This window comes from Diorhabda carinulata, chromosome 8 (genome assembly GCF_026250575.1).
Source record: "Diorhabda carinulata isolate Delta chromosome 8, icDioCari1.1, whole genome shotgun sequence".
NCBI classification, from domain to species: domain Eukaryota; kingdom Metazoa; phylum Arthropoda; class Insecta; order Coleoptera; family Chrysomelidae; genus Diorhabda; species Diorhabda carinulata.
The window spans coordinates 1,696,744-1,718,748 of NC_079467.1; the positions used below are offsets into that span (position 1 = coordinate 1,696,744).

General features: G+C 33.3%; 1 protein-coding gene across 1 annotated transcript in view; it reads right to left on the minus strand.

The window, feature by feature from the left end:
• Positions 1 to 22,005, minus strand: part of LOC130897478 (kin of IRRE-like protein 2) — a 557,819-nt gene that overhangs the window by 97,437 nt on the left and 438,377 nt on the right. Inside the window, exon 6 of the mRNA XM_057806357.1 lies at positions 6,130 to 6,390. Within this exon, the coding sequence (XP_057662340.1) occupies positions 6,130 to 6,390 (261 nt within the window). The remainder of the gene's footprint in view (positions 1 to 6,129; positions 6,391 to 22,005) is intronic.

Below are 22,005 nucleotides of genomic sequence, written 5' to 3' on the forward strand. Positions count from 1 at the left end.
ACAGCTTTTTAAGAAAAATCGATTTATAGATACCTAACAAAATCAAAGAAGCACGTTTCAATTGTGAAAATGACAATCACTTCAATATTTTCAATTATCAAAATTCAATTCAGAGCTACGAGAAGTCATCGTCGATTGAAAGTATATTTATATAGAATTTCGGTAGAATTTTTCATATTTTTGTAATATAAACGTATTTTCAAATCAAATTATTCGAAAAAAATACCATTATTTGAGGCGGGGTTACAACGAGATACAACTCCGAAGAAAAATCCAGTTGCTGTTTTCTTATTTTTGTATGAGTTGTTTCTTTTCGTATTACCTGCAGTTTTGCAAGGTAAGACATTCAACATTCAAGACCCACATTTTGTAACGAAATACTATAAATGTACGAATGAAAAATGGATTATAATTAGGATATTCAACATCCTCATAATCTTTAATAAGAAAAACTAGTAGTAACATAACCCGTTGTTCTGTAAATTATTGCATGTGTACGTTTCAACTGAGAATATGACCAGGAAGGAAGTTAACGGAGTCCAATTGGCCCATCTGGAAGATTTGTAGCTATAAACACGTGCCAAACATGTACAACGAAGTATCCGGAACCGTTTCTTGCATAGCGCTATTTGCACGATATCATTACCAGGACCGTTACACAAAATTTAAGTTGTTATAGTTAGAAAAATCTTGATAATAACAACGGAAACATTAATTTTTAATTATCATCTATCATTCATTGAGCGGTTTAATAATCGTAATGAATAGTAATAAAGTCATATATAGATCCCTTTATTCAGTTGTTACCCTCCAGCTGTCATTGAGTCAGTTCTTTACATGAAAACACTCTCATTCAAGTTCTTTTGAAAGGCGGAATCTTTGTAAGAGTACCTCACGAATCCCCTTTTTTGTGACTTTTGTCAACAGCGTTTCGAATTTTTATACTTTTTGGTTTAATTACCTTCATTTTAAACAATATCTATATCGTCACTTATCAATGAAAATGTTGATATGAATATTAGAAGTCAATCGTTTCATATTTGTTATCAGAATATAAAAAAAAATATTTTTCTTTGGCAATTTGAATCATACCTAATGCCTCATCTCTACTACTCTACCTAATTTCTTATTTCTTAGACCTTTTGGTATGCTTCTAAATGTTTTCTGATATTTTTTGATTCGTTTTATTTCTTTTATGGTATTGGTGATCTTTTATTCTATTTTTTAAATACTGAGATGTCTGCCCTATGTAGACAGCGTCATCATTAGTATAAGGAAGTTGATATATTATATTACTTCTTTTGTTTTTTATTGTTTTAGATTCTAGGTTAGTATCGCATAATTTCAATAAATATAATATTAGGATAATATGTTTACATAGGACAGACATCTCAGTATTTGGAAAATAGACTAAAAGGTCATCAATTCGATAAAAAATAAAACTGCATCAACGAATCACGAAATATCAAAATAAAGAAATTAATTCAATAAGAACATTCGAAAAATTCTTGGAACGGAATCTAATAAACGAAAAAGAGAATTTTTAGAAATGATTTCCATTCATAAGAACAGAAAAGTAATAAAAAATGATAAAAAAGACCTAAATAGTTTGGATGAAATTTATTTGAGATGCAAAAACTGAAAAAAAATAGTCTTTTTTGTTAAAACAAATTTCTATTTAGATTTCATTCTCAATTTGATATTCATGATGATAGATGGTCCATTGATTAATATAAATACGCAAATTGTCAATATCATATTTTGATAAAGACTAAAAAGAGTCAAAACGTCAATCTTTCATCTATTTTCAAAAAATGATGGAAGAAACTGATTTTAAATCAGAAGAAACTTAAAATCCAAAACATTTAGAAGCATGTCTCATCTGTTGAGTGGACAACATTTAGTTGCATCCACAGTAGAATGATTTAGTCCAATAGACTTTTTTAAACAAGCCTTGGTTCTACCTATTGAAATCCTACTTGTGGATTCAAGTATTTAATTCTGGAAGGAATCAAATATATTCGCACTAAACGGTTAACATATGAACTACTCCATTCGTAAACTTCAATCTGTATCATAACACAGAGATCAATGAATAAATTCTAGTAGACAACAATGTTTTTGCCTAATCTGGATTTATTCATAGGAAATGTATAATTTTCATTCACTTGTGGTTTCCAGTGATAGATTCAGTATTTTTTTCTTCCTTTCAAATGAAAATATACTAAGTGTATCAGTGATTGGTGAATTTAGAAGTGATAACCTTGGCAGGGATTGTTTGGTTTTGCTCGCTTCGGACAGCTATCGATGAGTTCAATACACGAGGACAACTGCTGTTTTGATGTGTCCTCATATTGGATTCTAGATTGACGTGTTTTTATTGTGCCCAAACATCTTTAAATAGAGCTCTGAGTTATCAATTCTACTCTACAGAAAAGTTACCCCAGTTAAAAACAATACTTTTCGACACACGACTTGTTTTATTGTTCAGATAATTTTCAAAAACAATCTATTGGATTAAAAATTTCACTGTTTTTGTTGGAAACATGATACTTTCGAGAGAAACAATAAAAATTAGATTTGTGAAAACCTTTCTTTCAGACAGAGTTCCTTTATGATGACGATAAATCGCTTATAAATTCTTTTGGAATCGTTCAAATTTTATGTCCATTCTATTTTTCTAAATTCACTGAAACCACTAATCATATCGGTGGTTGGAATATTGTAGATATGTTTTGAATATCGTACAAGTGTACCAAATAATTTTCAACACACGAATTTTTCTGTGTTTAAGTATTAAAAACGCATTGAATTTAGTAGGTTCAGAATACTAGTAAAAATTTTAGAAAATACTGTCTGAAATAATGAGAATACTATGAAATGGCAAAATAAATCTCATAATCGTACAAACTTTCCATTATTATGAGATCTAAAGGTGGTTAAAGTTCAGTTTCCACTGGCGAACATCATACGAAGTATTTTTATCGAAGAGAGAAATGATAGAGAAATTCCCAGTTAGAGAGAATTTTTTTTAATCCAAAAACCAGATTGGAAATGTTTTATTTTGAGATATTATAATGGAATAGGAACGAAAACCTACAGTTTTGCGATTTGAAATATATAGATAATGAATCCATTACTAAGAAAAAAATGGAATTGTCTTCAGAAACCATTTTGGGATGGAGTTAATGCGTTACTGGCGGATAAAAGAGAGTTTGATACGAGTTTGTTGATATCGATCTTTTATGAACGAAATTGCATTTTTCAAAGGTTAGGTCTCGATACGGCCCTGTACTAAGACATCAGTATCAGTTAGTAAGTCAAGGAAATAGGGATTTGTTTGCGTGAACCGCATTCTTAGGACTTTTCGGCTTATTAGGGTCTAAGCCAGGAGCTCGGTTATATTTGTGAGAATGACTGCAAAAAGTAAATCGCCATACCACTAGCAAACATTTTATGAACACTTAAGCTGGACTCTTTTCGTTTAACTTTTAGTTTTTGTTGGGTCATTTTCTTTAATTGGTCATGAACTTATTAGATATTTCATCGGAGCTACAAAATAAAAACCAGAATTACAGAAAGTAGTGATAGTTAATTATATCAAATATTTGAATGGAAATTAGGTAATTATCTAAAAATCATCCCCCACCCCCTATCGACTTGTGTTAGAGGGAGGTAATTATAATATATGGAAGGTAGAATTAGCCGGTCATTGTTTTTAAGTTAGATTAGGTTAGGTTAGGTTAGGTTGGGACAGGTTGAGTTAGGTTAGGTTCTACTCAAGACCACTCATTTCATATTTGACGTATCATCAAATGAAACATGTAAGACTTTCAATTGTGCATTAAGTTTATTTATCAGTATTTCCACTCAATTATAGTTACCATAGTTTGAAATTTGTTCAATTTAAAATATAAAATGGGAGCAAGTTAGAAAAAAAATTGTATTATCCTTTTTTATAAGACAATTTTGTGGCACTTATTGAAGTTTGTCCGGAAAATACGTATAAAAGTTGAGTAACAACTTTTGCAGGCATCGCCAGGCTGTACTGGTGCTGTAGATAATCCTATCAACGTTCAGTTCGAGTTAGAGGGCTCTTTGTATGAGTAGAAGTGAGTGGCTGCTTGTTAAAAGTTACCCTTTTCCATCTGCAGTTGGCATGGAGCTCTTTCTGATTAAAGAATAGCGCAGTTTCTTCCGAAGTTAGACAAGATTTTTGAGTGTTTGAAACAGGTTTACGGAGACAATTCTCTGAAGGAACTAACCGTGAACAAGTTCTTTAAGAGGTTTCGAGGAGAAGTGAAAGGAGATTCTCGTCTAGGACGCCCGTCGACATTGACTTCGGGATTATGTTTTGCAATACTGAATAAACTGTTCACACCAACACCACCACCACTAACTGTTCAGAGACTGGAAGTAAACAGTTTATTGGTCTTACGAATTCGATGTGGAGCTTAAATCTCAAAATAAGACATGGAACCGAGAACAAAAAAATCCAAGATCTAATGTGAAGGAAATGTTGATTGTTTTTTTTATTCTAGGGTCATTATTCAAAAGGAATTTTCACATTGAGGTTTGGAGATCTCGTATGGCCCTAGTTCGACAGGATTTAGCACATGGAGCAGGTGGATCTTGCATCACGACAATGCGTCTGCTCGTAGTCGCTCGATGTGAGTTAGTTTTTATCCCGAAGCTCAATCACCCCGACAGACTACCTTATTCACCCGATAAAACCCCTTGTGACTTCTTCTTTTTCACGAAAAGAAGCATGGAGCTTTGAGGGCGGCACTTGGAACGACATGGCGACTGAATAGCATCAAAACTAAAGACTTTCACCATGGGCAGAAATGCATTTTGTCACAGGAAGAGTAGTTAAGAGGCAACCATATCTGTAATATCTGAATAATAATAGAAATGAAATTATTGTTCAACTTCCATTCTTATTATCGAGATTTGTTGTGTAGGAAGCTGTTTTCGAGAAAGTCATTAAAAATATGGAATATTATCCAGATCTCACTGAAATTTTCCACGTTATTTCTCAAGTTTTATTTCATGTTTGATCGTGCAAACGAAACTTTCAATTCGGAGCTTGGATGGAAATAATAAAGCTCCAACAGTTGATCATAAAACAGTAAGTTTCGCTTCATATCCTTATAACCCTTCGGCATCTCTATATTATTGATAAAGCACGATAAAGATCGTTTCCAATGGGTTGAAAAGCCAACACGAGAGAGCTTCATTTGAAATTTTGTTCGGTACATAACTAACGTAAATAGTGTAGGGTATTCCATATTTACACAGTATCTAGAGATGAAATTAATCTTGCATAACGCAATTGATTTGATATACCAATATTTGACAATAAATCTGTCGCGTGAATATAATTTTTCTTCACAAAGAATTTATATTCGTTCTTATTTAGACAGATAGGCAAACGTTATTATGTTGATATATACTTGTATGTATGTATGGATTTGAGGCCTCGTATACAATGTGACCCAAAGGATCTATTCCGTCCCCCTTTCTTGCTACGGTACTGGACAGCTCTATATTTACAGCTGATCCATCAAACCCACTCCTTCTAAGGAGTCTAGAATGTGGGATTGCCAGAGATCTCAATCTTCTATTGGAAGCGCTCCCTGGTGTAGTGCTCTGGAGTTCCTTCGAGTTCTACACTTCGAGAAAATGTGCTTGCTCCTATTAGCAATCTGCAGATCTACTCTGGTTATAGTTTCCCAGAAGAATCTTTCCTGTCTCAGCCCCTATAGGTTCTGGAATCCATTGTTGGGTAATTTTGTATTTCTTGACTAGCTCGTTCAATTTTTGCGATAGTTCCTCTCTAGATTGAACCAAACATATTTTTGAATTGCATAAATTTCTGCTTGAAAAACGCTTGGAGCGCTGCCCAGACTTTCAGAGCGTTTGGTTCTGGGCCAGTACACTCCTATTCCAATTCCGTCTGCTGTTTTTGATCCATCCGTATACCATTTATAATATATAATTAATAATTAGCAATATCATTAACAATGATATAAATTTCTTTGAACAATTTGTTGAATAGACTTTCTTCAACCACTGTTTACACACACCAAAATTAATGTAAATCTAAATATCAATTAAATTACTTACATTTAACGTCGATGTGAACTCTGATGGGCTGCGAATCACCTGCCTTATTTCTAGCATGACAAGTATACAACCCAGAGTGCTGTCGAATTGCTGGAGCAAATTGTAAAAGTTCTTGTAAACTAGCTGGCTGGTTTTGGCCTTCACGACGCCATACAACTGAAGCTCTTGGATTTGCAGTTACTTCACATCGAATTGCTATGGAATCTTTAAGGTCTTCGACGTCAGTCGTTGGGATACCGGTCAATCTCGTTTCTGGTACATCTGGAAAAAGATATATTCGATTATGTGACAAATCGTTTAACAGAAGGTGTGTGCAGGTAGGTTGTTAGATATGTCTACAACATCTTCCGAGGAAAAATAGTATCACCAATAGAGTCGTTAGCACTCATATTTGATAAGACCATTTCCTTGCAACTGATCAACTGAAATGACCAACTGAAAACATTCAAATCTAGCGGTGTGTCAACATTGTCTTTCTGGAAAATGTGTTTTTTCACCACATCATATTACATCAATCTGAGGCTCTAAACATGACTCTACACCAATTATTGAAACCGCATCTCAATAATTCATGAAAATTATTATTATGACAAAAACGAAATTCTATTTATTATTTCTTGAATCTCAATCCGAAAGAGGAGTTTTTAGAAGAAATCGAAATCGTTTTCCATGCATGAGATTCTTGAGACGTGACAGAAGCCAGAAAGTCTGGTGTATTGTGTGAATGTTTAAATTTTACTCTTATCCACTGTTGTTCGCTATAGTTTTTCGATCTGTATGATATGAAAAATTTTTTTCTGCTTTCTGGTGTTAAAGCACGCACGCGGCAGTTCCGGACAACTGAGGATATACCAATGAGTTGACTGATAAACGTGAAACTTCACACATGGTCAAGAAGACGTAGTACCACTTTGGGAAAACTGAAATGAGGGAGGTTATAGCGCAGATATCATTGAACAGTCGGTCAGGTGCGGATAAGTTTTCAGATATTTTGTTTTCAAGAATAGAAATTGAATTTCTGTTTAAAGATAATTCAAAACAATAGATATTAATAAACTTATTTTAAGATAAAGACTTTCTTATTTTGATTAGTCTGAAATTTAATTCAGGTAATAGAAAAAGTCGATATAGGCTGAATATACAATGGATAAACTAAATTCGAGTACCGAATTGAGTGGCGGATATTTATGTTACTAGTGCCGAGCTATTTTTTCAAGTCTCAGAACGGATAATAATCCCAGAGGGCTAAATTTGGCAAATAGGTTGTATGAGGTAGCAATTCAAACATTAATTTATTAATTTTGGTCATTACTCGATTTTTTTGGCTCAAATGTTGCAATAAGTTTGCATAATACTTGCCGTTGATAGTCAATGAAGACTATTTCACACCGTCTTTGTCTCATCTGGAGCCGGTTCACCCTTTTCTGTCCATGGTTTTGATTATTATTTTGTTCTAGGTGTTGAGTGATGGACCTACGTTTCATCCATGGTTATGGAAAAAATTTGGCTTTATGTCTATGGAACATCGACAAACACTCAATAAAAACATCTTCACGAAGCTGTTTTTGTTTCATTGTGAGCAAACTCAATACCTATCTTGCACACAGCTTTCTCACGTCCAATTTCGTGCAATTCCACTCGATGATCATCCAATTTTTTAAAACATTTCTGAGATCGTCACCTGATTTAGTCGACCATTGCGAGGCTGGTCTTCGCAGGTCGTACAGCCTCGTTCAAACTCTGCTACCCAATATTTCACTGTTGATAAAATGCGCAGTGTCACCCAGAGTAGAATCTAGTTCAGCTTTTATATTGTTTGAGCTGAATCCTTCAAATAAAAAATTTGTATCACATAAGAATGACCAATTTTCTCCATGTTCAAAAATTCAATGAAAATGTTCAATATTGATGGCTGCCAAACAAATACTAAAGAACGTGGTGTCTTTAAACTTGAAACATATGCCTTATAGACTCTGTACTTTCTAATACAGTGGTATTTTTCAAACAACCCCCGCCATCTTCAGTGCAGGTCAAGTACATTTGAGATCATCCTTTCAGGAGAGGATTCTCGATTCTTCCGATAATTGATGGTAATATATCACAGGGAAAATATGTCTGTGCTCCTCGTTTCACTAATTTTATTCTAACTTCAATCCATATACGATGAAGTTTCATTTCAGTATAAGACTGCAATCATTTTACTGCTTCAGTTATAGATTTTGAATGACCCTTTCGATTCGGTTTATTGTATTATGTTCATTATGAAATATTAAAACCTTCAGTCTAATTTGTTTTCATTGTAATTGAATGAACGTTTGAACAAATAATTCGAGTAATCTACAACGCAGGTATAAAACATTACAGAATTACATTTTCGGGCTCGTCTAATCAATTATGTATAGACAGAAATTACCTGTCGATTTATGTACACTTACTTGAATTATATCCTGGATATTTTCCTAAGGGCATAAATTCCCCAAATTGAATCCTAAATCAATGCTTAATGTGTTGAATAAATCTTGTTATTTAAAGTTATATTCACTGAAGGATTTATGCCTCATTAATTGGCTATAGAGAGAATCATATTTTGACTGCAATTTACAGCGTCAAAAAGGAGAAGAATGTATGTTCAAACATTTGACAAGCAAGCAATATCTTAGTAATTATCAGGCATACAATAATTTTATGATATTTCTCATGTTGAATACAAAAACTTAAATTGACCATTTAAGAAACTCCTTCGAAGATATTTTATGTATAATATAAGAATGTCAAGCAAGGAATCAATTGTTAATTTTCAAATTTTACCAGAACAGTGAATTTAGAAGAGGGTGGGAATCGCTTGAGGATGAGACATGTGGGTCCAGTAAATTTAATTTGTAAGAAAGAAAATGCTACTCGAAACGATAGAAATACTAAATAACGATGATCATCGTAAACTTTTGAAACTAGTAGCAGAGGATGGAAAATACTTATCGTTCTATGATGTTCTGACCATCAGTGGAGCCAAAGATTTACCAACACTAACATGTACCTAATGAAAGCAATTGAGCACTTTGAGCAAATTGATACATCACAAAATAATTTTATGTATCTCAAAATATATAATGTAAACAGTATGACGTTGAGAATATCAAAACAGGGTTTATAAACTTTGACAAGTTTCGACGTTATTACGTCTCAACTGAGTGGTTTAACAACCCTCGTTCGGGCTTGAGACCCGAACTGGAGACAACGTCTAGGAGCTTAGCTATTTGGTTAATGTAGTTAGAAGAACAGCATAGCATATTCTCAAAATAATAAATTTTGAATTTCGACATAGTAGGAGTCGTTTGTTTTGGTATATTTCATATACCTCATTTACCATCAGAAGCTAAGACTACGGCACTGCAAGCTGTTGGGGATGTTGATATCGACAAAAAGGTCTTCAGAGGAGTTGTAATCCAATATTCGTCGAGGAATTAGCCAAGAAAGTAGTTGTTTTCTCTTTTAAAGAACGGCAGAATAAATTTTCGAAACTTTAAATTTCTAAATTAGTTCAGAGGTGAATAGCCAATGTTTTGTCAACACAAATGTATACCCATTGAAAGCAATTGAGCACTTATAGTAAACTGAAACATCACAAAGAGACTTGTATCTCAAAATATATAGTGTCAACAGTTTGATGTCGAAAATATTGAAGCAGAAGAAAAAGAAGACGTTCAAAAGATGGATGGATGGATTGATTAGATTATATTTCTCATAAATAATAAGTTCAAATATTTTATTCGCAGACCGTAATCATTTGCTTCAATTTTTGTTTAATGATAATGTTCAAAATGCCATTTATTGTACTTTTAAATACCAAAGCACATTGGAAATATTTTCGCGAATATATGCCATCTATATATCATTAGTTATTAATCAAAACTCCTATTGGGTTCTCAATTTCGAATTCAATTGATGCTCATTCTCTATCTCATATATTGCTCAATTCATTCAGAAGATATATGAGAGTAGTAATTCTATATTGTTTCAATTCGTCCAACATCTGATAAGATTTATCTCAAGAATTTCAGGCAGCACAAATAGTTATGAAGAATCACCTAATTATCTTTTTCACTTATAAGTACACGTTCAAAAGAAAGATCTAGTTGTGGGATTGTAGCAGATCAAACACCAAAATGTACTTATTTTAATATTTATTCCGAGCTTTCAAATACTTATGTATCCATCATCGGGTACTAAAATTATGGTCAAACTACAACATTGCCAGCATTAATTGATCGAGAGTTACAGTGTTCTTAAGCTTCTCTATAAAAAAATATGAAATTATTTCAATTGCAAGATCAATATTCAAATTGACAGGTCATAAATATGAAACTTTTTGATTCTTGTTGTTATTCAATATCAATAAAAAAAACCTCCACATTTATGTCTTGTCAATTTAAATATTGTGTGTGTTTGATTTGCTACAATCCCACAACTATAACGTTTATAAAATAATGGGCGAAGACTTCGTTCTATATATTTGTTCTCGGAAATCTGTCAATTACATTCTGAAATCTCTACGCATGTTATTATTTTTGAAAAATCGGATGGAAAAAGAAAAAATAAGTTAAGGATTTTCTGCATCGTCACATACAAAAGCAATTTATCGTGAATACGTTCCAATAAATCCCTTGGCGATAAAGGCTTAACAGCTACAGAGGAAACTGAAAAGGTATATTTGAATAATCCTATGACATATTGAAAATTACCAGAGTGGAATTGATTTTGTTTTGAAAAATTTACGATCAACGAAAACGTAGTTATCACAATTATTTTGTGATTTATTTTCTATAATAAAAAAAATGGATTTACCACCAGATAAGGTATTATGTTTTATTGTACAAATATATTTGAGAGGAACTCATTCTATTTTGTAATATATGTTTTTTTTCCAATGTATGTAACAAAAGTTGCCTTCAATTTAATTATCAAATTTCAATGTAGTTACGAAGTTAGATATATGAAAATGTATGTACAGTTTAGTTGGACCATACCATTAATAAACATTCCAAAAAGTGGGCAGCTTGGAGCTTTGACTAAAGCCCAGACAAATAGATTGGTGGAATGTTCAAAAGACAAAGTAGGAACATCAACTCGAGGGTTTTCTCATCTATTTAGTGTTTCCCCATGATCATCAATCGAGAACTAAGAAGAAAAAGAATTTAACATCCGAAAAGAAGGAAATGCCTAAAAAATATTGAAGATCAGTTGGACAAAAGTTCATATTATCATAATCAGAAATTGAAGGATGCCATAAAAGCTTGGTCCAATGACGTGAAATATGAATCCAAAAAGAAATTTGAAGATAAAGTTTTAGTCTGGTGTGCTCTAACCGAAACAGGCATTTCACGTCCTTATGTGAGGGGTGGAGGAAATGTTTTCCAAAATTGGTTGATTTTATCAATACAAATCATCCCAAATAATAGTTTGCCCGTTTCTAGCTTCTTGTCACTTGGCCAGAACTACCAGAGATTAGTTAGAGGATCACGACATACCATTTACTCCCCAGACTCGCCCCGTTGAAGAGTTTTTGACGACATTGAGTGGAAAAGAGTATGATAAGGGTTAGAAAGCCGAAAATAAGCAGAAACTTGGACCTATAATATTTCAAAACATTATTCCGTTAACCCAAGCTTGCACTATAAATTTTTTACGTTAACTAGATCTATCAAGAAATAACATCCTGTAGAAGTACTAATAAAAAATTCCAACATATTCTCCAAATGCTGTAGATACAAAAAAGCTGTAATAATATATTCTGGCTGCTAGTTAAATATTCCAAAGGATTTGAATTTTATCAGGAATATCAATATTTTGTGTTTCGATAATTTACAGCTTTGATACCTAATTTACTGTCTTCAGGCGTAGTATTACTGATAAAAATTTCATTTTGAATATATTTATATGTATTCTCTTTTATTTTATGAATAAGACAATCTCATTAACATGTCAAAAGTTTCATCCTCTCACCCAAACATCATGGGAAAATTATTTCGAAAAAGAGCGGATCTGACTGTAATTTTATTAGCATTTTTGAAATCTTATATATATATTTCTGATCCTATTTTATTTCGCTAGTCAAAAAAGCCGCCCTATCACAAAAAGTGTTCCAACAGATTTGTAGGTTTTAAAAAGAAGTTTATTCACAGGAAGTGCCTCATGAAACGGTGCAATAAGTTATAGGTAGCGCAAAACCAAAAAAGTATTGTCAGCGCTCAAAAAAGAACACCATCCATTTCATCAGTACTTCTAATGAACTATATTGGTTCCGGTTTAAAAGACAACTAAGTACTTTCGCTGAAGAAACGAACATTTTTGGCATATCTCCATTTTTTATTTCCTTAAAAGAAAGAAAGCTGCTGCGGCTCACAAAGAACTATACGAAGTTTATGGTGCTGATTGCTTAATAGAGCGCACGGGTCCGAATTGGTATGAACAATTCCGTTCTGGAGATTTCTCCCTCAAAAATGAGCAACGTTCTGGTCGGCCTACTGAAGTTGATGATGACCAAATCAAAATTTTATAACTGCAAACATTGATTGAAAAACACTTAAAATGTCTTTGGCTAGTTAGGAAGCTCGAAATTTGGGTACCTCACGAATTGAAAAATTGAAAGAAATTCATTTATGTTATGATGTCAGTTCTAAGGAATTACAGAGATGTTGTGTTTTTTGAACTGCTTCTCAGGAACCAAACAATCAACTCTGATGTTTACTGTTATCGATTAGTGGAACTGGATAAAGCAATCAAAGACCAGAATTGGTAAATCAGAGAGATTTAGTGTTCCACCATGATAATGTAAGGCCTTGAACATCTCGTGAGAAATTTTTGAAGCTTGGCTGGGGAGTGATGCCACATCTCCTAAACAGCTTTGAGCTGGTACTATCTGATTACCATTTATTTCAAAATTTGCAAAATTATTTGACTGGCAAACTCTCACTAGTGACTTTCTATAGCACCTGGTTCAGTTTTTTTATGATAAGGACCAGAATTTTTATGAGCGCGGAGTAACAAAGCTGAAAGAAAGGTCATTGAGCAAAATGGATGGTATATAATTGATTAAAAACTATTTTTTGTTAAAAACCGAGATTACTTTGCCGCAAATAATAATAGTTGCGTTGTATTATCGGATGCAAAGTTGTCTAATTGCAATTAATTATCTACAGAGATATCACTAAATATATAAATTTTGTTATTTTTGAGAATGATTTGTGGTGTTCAAGAAGTGCGAAATTCAAATCAACATTCTGTTGTCAGATTGCGAATTCACTATCAAACAAATAGCAACGCAAAGTGAATGTAAATAAATCGCAACCTCTACTTACTTGATGATAATTGATGGAATATTTTAATGTGGTTTCAATTGGTAACTATCACTTCAGTTCTTATTAGGTTCATATATTTTTGAGCCTACATTTACATTCAAACTTTGGATGATCGGGACAATCCAATCACTTAAATTTATCAGTTTTTTTACTTAAAGAGGATTTGAATCGTTGGAACAGACTCCACATAGAACTCTTCAGCTAAAAAACGATCCTAATCCGTCGATTTTTATGCATGACCCGGTTTTCCCGTATGTTCTCTAAATAATTTAATCTTTTCATGTTTTTTTACGTTCTCATACACAAATCGACAAACGGTCAGTGCTGGTTTTCTTTGTATGAATGTACGACCGAGCCATTTTCGAAATCAGTTTTTTTATTGTTTTTAGAGACCTATAGGTTTAGTTGGTTTTGATGACTGCAAATATCGTAAATTGTTCGTTGTTTTTCGTAACGAAAATAGAATTGAATTTGTTTAATGTACCAGATTTCCTAACCATGGGATTTAGTGTTAATGGTTGATCAATAATTTTGTTCTTCCAGCGACAAATCTATTGAGTTTATTAAGATATTTTTTATCGTTTGAACGATTAGAAAATCAACCTTTTAACAAACATTAATTACAAGAATTTATAATGAAGAACAAATTTGGACAAAAAGCTGAATTCAATCAAGTAAATACGAGGATAGTCCCAAAAGTACCCGTCCCAACAAACAAAACACAAATTTTGGGAAAATATGTATTTATTTTTTAACGTATTTTCCTCTTAGCTTCAGCACTTTTCACAGAGATCTTCAATTATTTCGATACCCTTTTTATAATAAGAATCGCCAAGCTCTTCAGACTAGAAACTAACTGCTGACATCACCTCTTCATTATTGGAAAATCTTTAGACATTTAGACATTCTTTGAAAGAACAGAAACCAATCTAAGGATCTGGGGATTATAGTGCATGAGGTAGCAATTCCAACCGGATATATCAGCCAGTGCATTGTCTTAATGAAACAACACTTTCTTCTTAGTAAAATCAGGCCGTTTTGCTTGATTTCTTCGGTCCAATGTTCATAGTTTTTCCTTTTTGAAGATAGTCGATGAAAATTATCCAACGCGTATCCCGTAAAAACCGACACCATGACCTTGACTGCAGATGGAACAGACTTTGCCTTCTTTGGAGTCGGCTCTCCATTTTCAAGAAGCAGTTTCACCAGGAGTAGAATCTCGTTCAACTTTTATATTGGTTGAGCTAAGGTTATTTAAATAAAAGTATTGTATTACATAAGGATGACCAATTTTTTCCATGTATACAAATTCACTCAAAACGTTCACTGTTGATGGCTTTCAAACAAATTGTAAACAACGTGGCGTCTTCAAATTTAAAGCATTTGCTATATAGCAATATTAAGCAGCTACCGCCATCTCTAAATCAGTCCAGGTACTTTTGGGACTATACTCATACTATACTGTACGTGAAAACAACCTTTGCAATAGAACTTTTGGAAAGATTTTTTTCGCTTTTTTCCATAATTTCAATCTTCAGCTTAACGACTATATTTTTGTTGGAAATATCTATGTAAACTAATGAAAATACTTACAATTTTTGTACTATTTCGATAAAATCAACTAATGATTGTGAGCTTTATCAGACTTACAAAATAAAAAGTTTTTAAGGAGATCTTCACGTTTATTTTACAGGTGTTTACAATCTTTGAATTTCCTCAAGGAAAACATTTCCTCGGAGCGCAAACTTCTTGCCGAGTTAACTAACTTTGAACTTTTACAGATCGTTCAAGTTGAAAAACTTTCCTCTCAGTTTGAACTATCTTCAGTCCATTAGCACTAGAAATTTGAGTTTCCATGAAAATCTCTTAAAAGCTCCTTCTCAATTAACCACATCTTACAATAAATACATGATTATCTTGAACGATTAATTAATTATTCAAATAAATATCCCGTGAATAACTTTTTCCATATTAAATTGAAACGAAATCGTTAAAAAGAGTTAACGAGTTGTGATATAGATTCTATCCAATAATCAGCAAACTTTTACAACAACAACAACATAAGATGAAATAATTTAACAATCAAACTAACCAAGAAAACTAACCACAAATGGAATGTGTATTACAAGGAGCTTTAGAACAAATGAATAAGCATAAGGAAATAATGTTGCAATTTAACATTGCCATCCGCCTGCTTCGAAAGCTTTAGAAGAACAGTACCATGTTTATGATAATCCTGCAGGCTCTGACACCTTGGATAGTTATAGTGGATATCAAATGTACAGAATTCACCAGATAAAGTAGATGTTAATAAACATAAATCCCTGAATCTGCACGTTAGTGAATCCTCAAATAAGGTTTTGGGGGTGTCATTCATTAGCGCACAATCAATAACTTGCTGGCGTCTAGTTTATCATCAGAAGCTTTCATTTCTGCTCCAAAAAGATTCATTTCTCGAAGAGAATTACTTTTGAGACGCCGAAAACAGAAAGGAAACTATTCTAGAGATTTTTCAGCTACTAGGGAATTAAACTGGGGTGAAATCAAATAAATTCCTCTGAAAAAGTGATTCTTAACTTTAAACAAAAATCATCTCTTAATAGAGAATCATTTCTTCTATTTCATCTGATTCAAATGATCCCAGCTATCTCACACCCAATCATTTTTCAATTGGAGAAATCATGACTTCAGTACCTGAACAGATCTTAAAATTCCCGATTATCGATTTAAAATTTGGCAACAATTTGGCTTCTAATTTTCTTAACAGGTATATGACCAAAATGAACAACTTAGTGTAGAAGATGGAACCCTCCATTGGCTTGGAACTTTGTGTGTATAATTGAATTGAAACCCGGGAAAGACAAACTGGTCTGGATGGTAGAAATTCGTAATCAAAAAGGCGGATATTATAGACCACTAGTGAAGCTATGGCTACTGCGATTCTTCATTGCTGATGGAACGTTCTAAGTAGGTAGGGAGGATATTGCAACTTAAAAAAGTGCTAGTTTGGTACCTACGCTACGTCAAAGGATATTTCGAACCCACGAACGGAGCAAATAATTGAGAGGTTGAGAGATTGAATGGTCACATTGTCATTGTCTAAACTATCAGATTACAACGTTAGTAATGATTTTTCTATCACTGTTAGTCAACTGTATGAAGTTATAATTGCAATTAATTAGTTTAAATACCAGTTTTCATCGTTAAACCAGTCGACATCAACGAATATAAATTGAAGGGAGTTTGAGACAATCCTAACATTTATGAAAACAGATATAATTAACATGCCTGAAGATAAGCAGGCAGGCAGGCAGAAACGTAACTGTGAAAATAATACACGGAAAACTGTTAAACTGTCAGATCTACGAGGTCTGGTTATTAAATAACGAGACTGCGCGTCTAGAGGGCACCATAGATAGGGTGAGATAGAAACGAGTAGTGTGTTGGATATTTAGATATCTTGTCTATGCGCGCCCCAAAACACGTTTCCGTTACTATTAATTTTAAATTTCTCTATAATTGGAAAAAAATCCGACTGAGTGCTATAAATCGTTGCAAGAGACCTACGGGGACAATTCTCTATCTCGTGCGCGTGTTTTTGAGTGGTGTAAGCGCTTTATTGAGGGCCGAGAGAGCACTGAAGATGACCAGCGCCCAGGTCACCCTATGACTGTTTCAATTACGGAAACGGTGACCAAAATCAACCAAATTGTGCGTGCAGATCGCCGGATGATTGTTGAAGCTGTAAATGCCGATGAAGAAAAATTTTACACCAGGAATTACACATTACAAAAGTCTGTGTGAAGTTGGTGCCAAAAAATCTGACTACAATCTAAAAGCTCTTGCGTCAACGTGTCTGCTGAAATCTCCTTAAAAGGTTAGAAAAAGATCTGCTTTGAAGGGGATCCGATTTAAGTCGATGGAAGCGGTAAAGCAAAAAATGGTAGAGCTCCTAAAGGCACTTACCAAACAAGACTTCCAGCATTGCTTAGATCAATGAAAAAAATGTATGGCAAGGTGTGTGGTGAGGGGAGAGAAGTAAATTGAAGGGGAGCATTCGAATGTAGAATAATTTTTATGATAAAACCCTTTTTTCGTAACTAGACCTCGTATAATAATTGAGAAATGATTGAGAATAAACGATAAAAATATTGGATACTACTAAACAGAAAAACACATGCAGTTTTCATTGATTTGAAAAGCGCCTTTGATACAGTATTTAAATATGAAGTGATATAGCAAACAACTTAGAAATAATTGAGATTTCAAAATAAATATACTGATTAATATTATTTTAATAAATTAGAGACCTAAAGTTAAATTTTTGAATGTAATACATTTAACTTGGTCAAGTAGAAGTGTCAAGCAGGGAGACCTGTATATTTTTCGCTTTTCAGCTGATTGTAATAAAAATGACAGAGTACAGGGATGATCCATTTAAGTAAATTGGTCAAAATAGAATATATATTTTTGGCTTGGTCCATAATTTGCTATAATTGAACAGTTTGACTTTGATAATGAATACATTATATGGATTCATATTAATTTTGTAATCATAATACGTAAAAACCTTCAATATATTTCAGACGAGTATCAAAATTGATTACAATTTTTTCTAGATTTCTCTCAACTAGTATTCTTTTCTTCAATATAGGATTTAAACTCTGTTCATTTTGTTCAATTTGTTCTAACAAACTGAAATAACTGAAGATGAAGCTCCGATTTATAAGTTCAAACCGAATTTCATGACAATGTAATTTATCACAATTTTTTTCTGGAAATTAGTTAATTTGTAAACTGATTGAAAAAGGTTCCAATGCGCGCGGTAATCCTGGCGTTTTATCACAACAATCCTTATATCATAAAAAAAATTAACTTAAATCGTTTTGTTCCAAATCTCGCCTGAATTAATTTGAACCTTTTGGAGACAAAACCTTGAGTTGATATTCCGCCCCATAATTGTTAGCTTTTTATGAATAATCAGTGCAAATTTCAGCCTGTCGAGGCCTTTTTTTTTATAAATGTATCCTCGGGTACTGAATTTAATGGAATCCTCTCTTGAATTGGAGTATTCCAGACACTCCCTTCAGAAGTTATTTATTCGAAATTAGAATAGAGGCAAAACCAACCTTCAATTACGTCATGTAATGGAAAAGTAGAATAATTAACGTCAAATACAATGAAATTTTAAACAGCAGTAACATTATTTGTAATTAAATCTAAAAATTTTATTTTAATAAACTGGAATTTTGTGGTAATGAAAAAATAAACCGAAAATGCAAATATGTACACATCTACCAAGAACAATACGAAACGTTCTACTAAATTTATGGCAGAATTTGAATGAGGAGAGCTAAATTATGATACGAGTGCTATTTGAGTTGTTTATCTTTGTCAAAAAATGGAATTGAATCGCAAACAATCGTGTTCGCACCTCGCTACGGGATGAATTTCGTGAAGGTCGTTCATAATCGGTGTCAGAAAGCGTCGATGCTATGCGTAAGCTAAGATTTTCATGTGATATATCGTGAAATTGAGGCATACTCAAGCACTACTTGGGCACATTTGACAGTCAAAAGATTTGTTCGCGCTAGATACCATATTATATGAAAAACACTCAAAACAAATCTCGTGTGGATTGGTGCTGAGAAATGCTGAAAAGATTCAAACGCAGTGCTTCAAAAGACGGCTATAATATCATAACAAGCGATGAATCATCGATGTATATGAAACAGAAATTGAACAACGATCGATTATGTTCGAGTCTCTCATGGTGAGACAAATACAACGAAAGTTGTTCGCGCTAGAAGCACTTTGAAGCAAATGATCGCCTGTTTTTTGGGAATAACTGGACATGTCGTCACCGTTCCAGCGTAGAATGGTCAATACTAAATAGTACACTAGTATGCAACTGAGATAAACCAATTAAAAAACAATAAAATAAAAAAAAACGTTTTTCTACAGTCAAAACATCGAATTTATTGGTCGTCTTCAGTATAATCATTGCTTGGTAACTAATCATTCCTTCTTATTCTACCCGCAGATTGGAGATGAATTGCGAGGTCAACGTTTTTATCTACCCGATGAAGCGTTTCTTGCGTTCAAATTACATGTTTTGTAGTACCTCAATCGTTATGGCAAATATGCTTCGACAATTGGTTCGAACGCATGAAAAATTGAATTGTTCTTAATGATTATTTTGAGAAACAATGATGCCATATCTAATTATAAGTATTTGTTCTTAAGTTGCAATCCTCATACAAATAAATTGCAAAATGTTCGATTGATAATATATATAATATTAATCAGATGAACCTCAAGAATATATGAAGTCCATCCAAAAACTTATAAAAATTATGAAGATATTCATAAGACTAGTGCAAAGGGCATTGCATGGAGGTGATATGAAGTCTCTCAAGTATTGTAGATACTTTTAATCAAAGTTTTATTACAAATTTGTGATCGTATTTTGATAATATTTCACTCAAAACTAGGTATTGTTTTATTAGCAATAAACAATGTTATTAAGTATGAAATTCATGTTGTGAAAAATGATATATTTTGTTAAACTAGGAAGATGAGGAACAAAATGTAGCATATCACCAACAGAATTCAAATAAATCTACAAAGAGCACTTAGTGCTGTAAAAATTATGAGAGAAACATTTCTCCAATAACGGAAGTTGTCGACACAGTTCTCAACATCCAATATATTATTGGAAAGTTCGTAGATAATATATTGAAGCTTAATCGAGCTCAAAATCACCATGCATGTTGTAAGTATCAAAGTGGATAGGTTGAGGGTATATGTTTCACACCCAGGGGTCGTTCAGGGTGACTAACTCAAAGGCAACATAGAAGGTACAGATAGGAACAAGTCTTTTGAGTTGAGTAACAGAGGAGACTGAAACTAGCTAGATTAGAGTTTTAACTTGCACCTTCTAATGAATTTTAATAGAAAGACAATCAGATTGCTTAATCCCAGTAAGCTCATATATTAATTATATACAGAAAAATGTGTTCCAAGGCGCATATACAGTTGAAACTGTTGCATATACAGTTGAAACTGTTGCATAAACAGTTAAGACTATCGGATATACAGTTAAAACTGTCGCATATACAGTTAAAACTGTCGCATATATAGTTAAAACTGGAATTAAGATCCCATATTTATTTTATGAAGGTTTGCTGGATGGCATGCATGTTCAAACTTGAATCTACTTATAGAAACAAAGCTACTTCGAGGTAACTGATAGCTCCTATACCAGTTCTACCTGGGAGTTTCTGAATTTAATTCTGTATCTGGGTTATGGTTTCATGATATTTGTACGAAAAGTGCTTCCATCCTTCTTTAAACTTTCAGAACCTTGACTGAAATTTCGTAACGGATATTTTTTTATTATGCTAGAGAAATCTGCTTCTTGGCATGAGTATAAGATTTCACATAACCTCACAAAGAGAAGTCTATAAGTGTTACATCGGATCTCATGTTACCTCTCCTAGAAATCGATTGTCCAGGAAAAATTTCACGAACTCGAAGCAAAGATCTATTGAACGTATATGAAGCTGCTCTTTTCTGCTCGAACCGTGTTTTTAGGTTAGAACCATTAAAGTAATGTAGTTCAGACACGAATAAATCGTCTTACATCTGTTCATAACGCTCTGAATTTCTCGTGGTGACATGCAGCTTCTACAGTCACTTAAGGAACCAACTGAAGTTTTTGAGGACGTAAAAAGCGAAAGAATGAAGATCTACGCACGTTTAAGGTGATGGAATCATGTTTTTGGTTGTAATAATTAAATTAATGCAGATCAGGCACGAATAAATCGTCTAACATCTGGTCCAAACGCTCTAAATTCACTTTAACTCCGCGTTTCCTTTCATTTTCAAAACTGTAAGGTCCCAAAATTTCTCGTGGTGAAATCGCAGCCCATACGGCACTTAGCATTTTTGCAATAACGGAAATTGTCGCCGACAATTACCAAATCACATATAAGGAATGAAAATTCCCTGTATCTATACGTATAATTGTTTTCCTTATTTATATTAATTTCGCATTTCTTGAGTGTAATCTTCAACAATGTTTCTCAACATCCAATATATTATTGGAAAGTTCGTAGATAATATAATGAAACTCAAACGAACTCCCGTTGAAGTTTTAACTTTCCAAAAGATAACCGCATCAAAAAGACCAGAGAAATGATTTTGTGTGAGGAACATTCGTGACAGTTTATATTCGCACAAATGTAGAGGCCCAGGAGGTTCCCATGCAAATAAAGTTGTTTTCCAAGCCAAACAAAAGCGACAATCCTGGACATGATATATTAAAATCCTTAGGATAATATCGCGTTTTTCATCTATTGTGAGCAGTTTGTCATGGCAACGATTTTTATGAAATATATTTGACGATTGAACGTCGCTTGTACAACAACGTGCAATCAATGCAAGACGCAAAAAGTTCAGTTGAATGCAAGATCTTGCACTTGCAACTTTATCGGTTTGATGCCATTCTAATTGCGTT